We start from the raw sequence: 10,326 nt of genomic DNA, 5'->3' as shown, positions 1-10,326 counted from the left end.
ATTATCATTGACCTGCACCTCTTGAAGTCCCCTGATGCCATCAGCAGCGAGACGCCTATCAAGGGGGATTGTGTAACCTTTTGGGTTCTTCTAGTTTGATATACAAGGCGGAATCTTCCAATCCTGTTGATCCTTCAATGTAACAGGACGAGGAGGAGAATGCATAAGAGGCACAGGTGGTGAACCAGAGCCCCTAGGGATCTTTTTGTGCTTGAACTTAGGTGGCTCGATAGGGTCCACTGGCATCTCCACCACTCCGAATTAAATTGCTGGAAAGGCTTGTACTTAATGAACTCCAGAGATTGTGTAGGAACCGAACGTTTATCATCTTCTCAAGGGCAGCCTTGGTGCTTTCCTCAATTATTTTTTTATGCTTCTCGTCATCCCCAAAACCATATCAAAACCATATTGCCGTTTTGTACTGCTAGTTGATGGTTTAAGACACGCCATTAATGCGTACTGTTACGCAACGCCTTCCTGATGTTCTTTGGAAGAGCAACGTAAGGCTAAGCAACCGATGTCAGTGCGGTTGTTGTCCGCCAATGAGGTCCCCTCCGCAAGCTAGACTAGATTGTCAGTGCCGTGCGGGAGAACCAATGTCACGAGCAATTGCGGAAGTTGAGAGAGAATTGGGTTTTGAATGATGATGATGATTTTATTGATGACTAAAATGCTGATTACAAAAGATGCAGTGTCGAGGGGGAGAGACACCAGTACAGAAAATTGCTTGCTTGAAAATGTTTGATTGTTTGGTCCCCCTTAATAATGCTTAAAAAAATAAACCAACATTACATGACTAGTCCTAATAAAGCTGTAGAAGCACACTGAATGAAAATGATGTAAACTAGCATATAATTACAATGAAAAGGACTTAGTTTATTACAAGGTAGAACTAAGTCCGATGGCAACAACTTTGTCTTGCGGGTCAGGGTCTGCGCGCGCGTTGCTGTGGGCGCGCGCGACACTTGCTGTGGTGGCCTGAGGCTGGGCGCTGGTGCTTGGCATCAGGGTTTGTGCGCGAGGCGCTGCTGGAATGGGCCTACAGCTGGGCGCTGGCGAGGCATCAGGATCTGCGCGCGCGGCATTGTCAGGGCGCGCGTCGCTATTGTCATTGGCCAGCCGCTGGGCGCTGGCGAGAGGCATCGGTGGAGCGACAGAGGCGCATGCGCGCTTGTCACTTGGCGCAGCCAAGACCACGGGGCCGACCATGGCGCTAGGCATTGCGAGGCTTGCTAGGCCGCCATGGGGCGCGGCCAAGGGGTCATGGAGCGTGTCTGGAAAGTAGCCCATGACAGTACTAATGCTAGTTGTTGATGTTGGGAATGAATACGTTTGTTTGGGTTTATATAATGCTTATGGAGTACTAATCCTAAAAGGAAAAGGATTCGATTCTACACCTACTTATACAGGGATTGGGAACACTTTCTTTTTTTGTGGGGGGGGGGGGGGGGGTCTCTATATAATGTCTCGTAATCCTAAGGAATGGAATGGTAGATAGACGGACAATAATTTCTACTCCTATTTATACAACAATTAATTATTGGGATCCTAAATATATTAAGGAATTTTTGCACCATTCCTTTTCTTTTAAAAAAAAATTGATTTACCTCTATATATATACACACACTAGTCAATTATTTTGTAGAGAGGGAATTATCTTTTTATAAATAGGATGTTTTCTTAACTCGTCTCGAAGACATGGATCAAAGTTGTAATCTTACGCAAATATTAGATGTTATATTCTTAAAATGTTTAAATTCCTTATATAATTGTAGTATTTTAAACATCATAACCCAATATTTCGGATATTGAATATTAACTCATTTAGAATCAATTTGCTGAAATAGAATTCATTCTGAACTGCAGTAGATGGATGGAAACTTGGTGAAACAGACGTGTTTAGACTTAACCTGCTATAGAGGCCAATGCTTTAGTTCTAACTGTAAGATGAGTCGACTAAGAGGCCATCTACTACACAGTCATGAGCAATGGTGGAGGCAAAATTTCGGGGTTCACAAAAAGAAAAAAATTAAAAAATTAAAAGAGATTGTAGCTAGTGGGAATTAAACAATTGATCTCACAAAGATCGCTACAAAATATGTGCAAGAATACCCTTATGCCGTCAAGAACTCCACCATGACAAATACCATCCTATGTGGAGAAAGGAACCTTTAACTTCTATTTAATCGCGTACTTTTCTTAGGTCACGTAAGATGATATTGGACATGGTGAAGGTCCTAACGAAGAAAGAGTATTTTTGCACCTATTTTGTGACATTAGAGGCTGTGGTGAACGAATAGTATAACGAGGTATAAATGATCTTTTTCGCATAATAAAGGAATTTTTTTTTATGCTTTTCCGTTATGTTTTTAATAATCTATACCCTAATCTCTTTATTTCCTTACATCATAATTAAAATACTCTTTTTCTTAAATTATATATGAAGGTAAAATAGGAGAAATATCTCTAAATTTACTTTTACGGGCAGAGGCCTGGATTAGGTGAAACTCTTCCTATAGATGACTTTTTACTTTGGGTGAATTGAGTTTAAGCCATTCAAACGGTAAATTTGACTATGCTGTAATCCCTTTTTCTTCACCTACTATGATTTAATCCTTAGGAAGATGTTTTTTGCCCCATTCCTTGTATTAGCATTTAAAAATGCAGTAAATTTCCTTTCTAAATTTTTTTATTTAATTTTCTCAAATTGCAAGTAATTTTTAGTTCTCTCTGTCTTTATTTGGCTAGAATAAACCTATAAAAACTTTATTATTTCCTTGTGTTCGTTATTTAACAATTTTAATTACTAATTCACATTATTTCCTTGTATGATAACACTAGAAGCAGTAAATGTTCTTTCCAAGTTTTCAAGTTTGTTCATCAAACTTTTTAGTTTTTAACATGTCAGGAAAAGCACGAACTTATTAACAAATAAAAAAAATATTTGTTAAATTAGTAGCTTGAATCCAAATTTTAATAAGAGATTTGCATTTGTACAATAAAATCCATACATGAACGTTGGTCTTCAAGCTTTCTTGCACGTATCTCGACTATTCATAACGAGTTAGGTAAGATTTTAAAACCATTCAAAGTTAATGTAATCTTTTCAAATTATGTTCATCTAATAATTTTATATATTTTAAATAGTTCAAATATGTTTTAAGATTAAAAATGATTTCATACATGTTTCTTAAACTTACATTATCCGGAGATTTCAACTTTTTTACTATTGAGTAGAACGTTAATAATTTTATACTTTTCGATAATTCAAATCTATTTTGAAATGGAAAAATAGGTTGATCCACTAGGGACCTTTCAATTTTTAGTGCTTGAGGCATATTGCTTTAGTGACATTGGGCTTAATCCAGCTTTGATTAGTAGGAGAAATGAAGAATAGCCGAATTAGAAGCTGAAAATTAATTAGAAGGCTTAAAAGATAGTTTGATAATATATTTTTTATTTATTTATTTATTTATTTGGTTTAAAAGAACTATTTTTCAGCTTCTGCTTCTTGAAAGAATAAAAAATGTGTAACTAAAATTTATTCAGCTTCAAATTAAACACATGTTTTAGATTATAAACCAAGCATTCACCAAAAAAAGTAAATGTACTAAATAAGTAAGAAATTTTTAATTCCTATATTACGATCCTTGTATTAGTTTATCCACAAATCAGATGATCCCTTATCAGAGGCGGACTTATGTGTTATGTTGATGTGTCACTGGACCCCGTAAACTTTGACAGAAATTTTGTATGTGTGTGTATATATATACCTTAGAAATGATTAATTTAAATCGCTTGGCACTCTGAACGCTAAAAGCCTTTATGCGGCACTAGTTGAACCGAATATTGTGCCCTCATCACGTTAAAATCTTGGGTGCGCCTCTGCCCTTATGATTCTAAAACAGATCTTTACCAAGATTTAAATGACTAGCAATTTGATGAGTTCGCCCACAGTCGAAATAGACAACATTGAAAACCAAAGTCAGAAATCTGCAAATTGGGTTGTCAAACAAAGACCCAGCGCCACTCCCTCGGTGGTTGAAGTCAAGGCTTCAATACCATTAAGTACCGCATTCATTCCAAGATTCCAAACCATAGCAACTCAAATATTTTATCAAATGGATAATAGAAAGGCAATAAATGTTATTTATATCTATATGACATTATGACTCTATCAACATCAATATTTCAGTTGTTCTTTTTCTTATTTTTATGTACATTCAACATTTTGAGTCTGAAATAGTGGATACAAGGGAAAAAAAACTTTTATATTTACATCAAATGAATGAATGCATAACACATGTTATCTACATGTACTTTTAATGAATGTATATTCTAACATTAATTTCTAGCGAGTGAATTGCTTACTGTTAGGATCGAAAAAAATCAGGTGTCATGCGGAATAGGGCTGTGCACGGATCGGATTGGATCGGATTTAGCATATTTCGGATTCGAATTTCAGATTTCGGATTCTAGAAAATGCAATCCGAATCTGATCCGAATTATATCGGATCGGATCGGATTTTAATGTTTGGATCAGATCGGATATCGGATCGTATTATTATGCCTCAAAGTTAAACTAATATGTATATTTTCTTTGTAAAAGAGGCAATACATTAAGAAAAATTCATGTTTATGTAATTATGAGAGTACTATGATGTCAATATAGCTAAATCTAGCAATTGTAAAGGTAATAACTTGGAGGTTGATGTAAATTAAAGTGTAGTATTTATACATGTCCTAATAATTTCGGATTGGATTGGATTAAAATATACCAATCCGAAATCCGATCCGAAATCCGAAATTTTAAAAAACATAATCCAAAATCCGAAATTCAAAATTGAATGGATCGGTTCGGATTTCGGATATCCGATCCGAATGAACAGCCCTAATGCGGAAGCTAGCAAAGCAAACTTGAACGATGATATATCATACAACAAAAGAGAAATATACCAAAAGAGACACAAATATTTAACGTAGTTCGGTCAACTGACCTACGTCCATGGCGGAGATGAGCAATCCACTATATAAAAAGAGAGTACAAAATATCGAGAGAACAACTTCACTAAGAGGCAAACACAAGTGACACACTAACACTTGTCCCGTAGATTTCTCCCCCTAAACACAACTCTCAAGCCCCATATGGCTACATTGTGGATGATATTGAATGAGAAGGATGGATCCTCAATTTATAGAAGTCGAAACTTTTTCCTACAAGAAAAAGGACTAGCCAAATATAGGACAATTATAATTTCCTTCTACAAAAAGGAAAACCCAATTAAGGTAATTATATTATCATTTTTCTTCAACAAATAGGAAAACCAAATATTATAAGATAGGGGCGGCAAAAGAGCTCGGTTTTCTATTTTGCGATCTTTAGATTTGTAAGATCATAATAGAGTCCATTACTTTCTATTATGCTTAATTACGTAAATTTATATGATTTGGTGTAAATTTAAGGAGTAAGCAAAAAATTCTATATATGGAACTTTTGGGTTAAAATAGCACGGTCTAGCCAGTTTTCGGACTTGTCATTTAAAAATAGCCAGCGTTTACCAAGTCAATGAAAAATAGTCATTATTTTGCTGCAATAGAGACCGGTCTAGCATAATATACTGGAGTTCGGTGCACTTGTGTATCAACTTCCAGCATATTATGCTTGACCGGTATACTTTGCTAGCTCCAGTATAATATGCTGGAGACTGGAGCATCGGTGCTCCAAACTCCCGTATATTATGTTGGACCGGTATATTATACTGGAGTATTTTCCGGATTTTGAATAGTATTTTCGTTCAGATTTATCTTTACATAAAAAATGGCTAAATTTCGATTACCTTTGAAATTGTGACTATTTTTGAATGAACACTTATAAATCTGGATATTTTTGAATTTCTCCCAACTTTTGGTCATCAATGCACTTCCAATTATTTAATGTTAGGCTTGTGTTTCACACCATCTGATAAATTCTAACACGGATGTGGGCCCAAATCTAAAAAGATAGATGCTAGATTTTAGCTCTAAGTGACTTAAGAGGCCCACTTCATGTGGGTTGGTTCAAGATGGGAATCATCATAAATCCACATAGTGGTCCTTTGGTCCATCTCTTTTGCACATCATGGGTTGCGGGCCTTTGTTTCTAATCTCACAAACTCTAATCCAATTGCTTAGTTTGGTAAAATTATACTAGCTGCTAATTATTAGAAAAAATTACGCGACACATCAAATATATATATATATATATATATATTATAATTCATGATTTTTTTTGAATTTTATAGAAAATCTATGAAATATAAGATCAATTGTCTTGAATTGAAAAAAGAAAGTGGCAAACTCTCATAGTTCAGTTGGTTAGACTAACCACTTGGTAAATGGAGGTCTTGAGTTTCAACTAGCAACAAAGGCATTTTATTTTTCAAAAATCTGTATTTTGCAACAAATATAATGACAGGGGTTGTTTTTTGTATATACCCCTGTATTTCGTCTTGGTTGTATTTGTTGCGCGAACGAATATAGTTGATACATGTTGTATTCGTTGCACATTTGAATACAAGTGACGATAACAATTGAATTGTAGCTACAAATGATAAATTAGGCAAACTATAGTTACTAGGCTTTAAACTACCGTGCTTTATGAAAATTCCTCCTACCATTACACCAATTCTAACAAGCAGATTGATTTGACAAGTTTTCTTACGCGTCAATTTGGACAATATAATATGCAGCTCCAATTGAAGTCTTAACTTTTTTCTTGTGCTGATTTGAACTACATCAAAATGATCCGTTGATGAATATTATAGTTAGTCAAACCCACATAATATTATAGCTAATCAAACGCACATAACTCTGTGCGTATTGAACATATAATACTTTCATGGGCTACATTTAATACTGTATTAAGAAAGGAGTGTTATCATTTTTAGCCTGCGTTATGAATTATTTACATTTGGTAGCCGAAAAAGTGTACAATTAAACCTCTTTATAACAGTACCCGTTTGTTTCGATATTTTTTGGTTGTCACAATGAAGTGCTATTACAGAAAACATATATTATAACGTAATATAAAAATTGGTTCCACGAAATAATTGGCTTTTATAGCGAATGATTGTCATACAAGGATGTTGTTATAGAGAAATTTAACCGTATGAAATTTATATATAATATACAAAATATATATATAAACAAAAAATATATATTAGCTCTGCTATTATTTTTACGGAAGCTATACAATATTATTTTTCCTATTAATTAACGGTGCCTTTACTTTTTCTATAATTTTCTGTATCGTTTGGACCATGGTATTCGGCGACATGTACAATCACTGCAAGATGGGGGGCAGAAGAAGATCAAATTTAATTTAATTGTAGCAACTAGCAAACGAAACACACTAAAAGGGGAGGCAAAAAAGATAAGATAGAATATCGAGTTAAGGGAAAGTCGAGATCATGTCTAGTCCTTTTAAGACGTTACAACAAGTCTAGAACTCTTCAATACTATTTAATTTGGGATCTTCATTGTATTTCACCCCTCTCCATCCCATCATCCATCAAATTAATTTGGAATATATAATGCAAAAAGAACAAAAATAGTCTCCTTTTCTAATGTTCCCTAAAAAGATTTTCAATCTAATCGAATTATTTACATTTCAATAATAGTTCAATTCCTATATTTTAAAGGGGTATTATCACTTTTAACCCGCACCAGAAACTATTTATATTTGGTAGTCAAAAAAATATATTCGACTATTATTTTTACAGCGGCATTATTTTTCCGATTTTAAAGGAGATTAATTGCATTAGTAGCAACACAGCCCTTGGGATTAAGGTGATTTGTTCCATACACCAATTATAGACAATACCCTATTCCCGGGTCAACAAATGCATCCACGTTAGTATTTACGAGCAGACCGGAGTTAGGTGAAGGTTCAATTGAATATCGCATGCAGTATTGTTATTTTAAATATCCTTATTTGAATTCTTGACTCCACCATTGCTTACAAGGTAAAAAGAAACGAACCAAAAATTATGTTGAATAAAACACAAGTATTGGCACAACAACAAAAAACCACAAGTATTGGCACAACAATAAAAAACCTGTATAGGCAGACCTTACCCTACCTTGTGAAGGTAGAGAAATTATTTCCGATAGACTAACGACGTAACAACAACACACATCGTTAGTATATGTATTATATTGCATTACCTATAGAAAACGAGTATCATTGCTCATGCACAGCACTTCACCACCACATTTTCCACAAGTAAATTATGTACCACTAGTACTAGAGTGCAATCAGTAACAACACTTCCAAAAGAATGTCAAAAAAGAGAATTTAAAAAAAAAAAAAAAAAAAAAAAGAGAGAATAAAAAGTTAAATACTTAGCAAAGTAGTAGTTAAATACCTTCTCTGAAAATAGTAATACTAACTCTAATAATTTTTTTGGCAATTTCATTCACTGGAAATTGGAACCTGGTGTGTAAATTGCAAGATCAGGCCAACCATTGCTACCACCATTCCAACAATTATCAGAATCTCCGCCATTTTGAATTCCCAAATATGTATGATTCCCATTTTGACGGGTACCGTCTGAGCCCGAACCCAAACCCAAACCCGAATTTGAATTTTGGTTCCTCGCAAATTCACCCAACTGCAAATTGGACCCATTATTATTACTCGGATTCAAAGCTTCCATCAAATTCCCAAATTGCGGTCCGTTTGACTCCAACAGCGAACTGAATTGCCCATTACTCATATCAATCACTCTACTACTGTTTTGATCAAAAGCTGGAATTGCAGGTAAACCAAATGGCTCTGGTTTTGGATTTGTTATCTGATCAGGTTTTGAGGATGAAACTAAAGACGACGTCGTTGAGGAGGAAATTTTCTTACTTGAAGATGATGAACGTTTTGTGTTCTTACGAGAACCGCCACCAACTGGAATATTCCTAAGAGTACCACCTTTGGTCCAATACCTACGACAACTCTTACAAAAGTGACGTGGCTGAGAAAGATTATAATTGTTGTAATAACAGAATTTTGTATTTGGTGAATCACATCTTGGACATTTCAAGTGTTCTTGCTCTGGAAATTGTGGCTTTATTTGTGTATAAATTGATGGATCTTGCATATTTAATTTTCTCTTTAGCCTATAAAGATTCAGTCTTTTTGAAATAAACCAAGTGAATTTTGAGCTTAAAAATGATAAGGAAATAGTAGTATTGAAACCAAAATTTTGGTTCTTTTTTTTTAGTGAATTTTCAATGGATTTGTTTGTTACTATGAAAGAAGAAATGCTAGCTTTTGGGGGTTTGAGAAGTGGCGAAAAAGCACTAAAAAGAGGACAAAAAAGACAAGATATTTTCACTTGTAAAATCTGCAGAAGGAAAACAACAAAAAGGTAAGAGGAAAAAGCAAGAACTTGTACACAAAGAGGGCTATTTTAATTTCTTGAATATATGAAACCAGATTATAGGATATTTACCTCCAAATTTTCACCAAAATCAGTGACTCTGCAGAAAAATTCTGACTTAAAATCTTTCAGGGAATGAAGAAAAACAAAAGGACAGCAGAAAATAAATATACTTAGATTTGAAGTTTGATTGAATGATATGAAGAATTCCGCGTTAGAAAGAGTTAAGAAGAGAGAAGTAGAGTTTCCTTTCTCTTTCTCTTTCTCTTTCTCTTATACTCTTTTTAGGCTTATAGAATTGGAATTTTTAGGAGTCTATAGTGTTTAGTGAAGTCTCACTCAAGCTGATTTTAATAGATAGGCTAAATACTAAAGAGGAGTCTAGTCTAGTAAAAAAGACACACTGCCATTCATTTTAAAAAAGAATTAAAAGTTGAGAAAATGATATTGTATAGTCGCGATAAAAATAATAGTTGAAAAAAATATATAAATTTTTTTGTATATTTTATGAATATATACATTTATATGTTATATATTAAAATTATACAAATATTATATACTTTTTTAATTATCAGATATAAATAGTTTCTATACCGCATAATAGCTCTTAAAAGTTGGTGGGCAGAAAAATAGAGAACAATCTAGAGATGATTAAAAATGTTTATATAAGATTCTTTTAAGCTTTGGCTAGCTCTAGGTAGGATAGAATAAGCCAAAAGCTAGTAATATTGTATTGTTAAATTGTCAATGTAATTAGTGTTTGTAAATTCAAACAAGGAGACTAAACGTCAATTCTTGTCTTTATAATGTTCACTTAACCTTACACGTGTTTATTAATCTTTGTTTTCCTTTCTTCTGCAAAAACTACTACATCAAACATCCTCAAATCAATTTTATCTATACAAATCTTTAC

The 10,326-nt window shown here is 34.0% G+C and overlaps 1 protein-coding gene across 1 annotated transcript; it reads right to left on the bottom strand.

The window, feature by feature from the left end:
* Positions 1-8,076: 8,076 nt before the first annotated feature.
* Positions 8,077-9,748, bottom strand: LOC107825434 (dof zinc finger protein DOF1.7-like). The gene is made up of 2 exons (XM_016652295.2): positions 9,486-9,748; positions 8,077-9,377 (listed from the first exon to the last, which is right to left on the bottom strand). The coding sequence occupies exon 2, from the start codon at positions 9,129-9,131 to the stop codon at positions 8,457-8,459; it is 675 nt and encodes a 224-aa protein (XP_016507781.1). The 5' UTR covers positions 9,132-9,377; positions 9,486-9,748; the 3' UTR covers positions 8,077-8,456.
* Between the last annotated feature and the right edge of the window lie 578 nt (positions 9,749-10,326).

Source organism: Nicotiana tabacum, chromosome 6 (genome assembly GCF_000715075.1).
Source record: "Nicotiana tabacum cultivar K326 chromosome 6, ASM71507v2, whole genome shotgun sequence".
NCBI classification, from domain to species: Eukaryota; Viridiplantae; Streptophyta; class Magnoliopsida; order Solanales; family Solanaceae; genus Nicotiana; species Nicotiana tabacum.
Note: the sequence above shows the minus strand (reverse complement) of the source record. Positions and strands in the feature narration are given on the sequence as shown.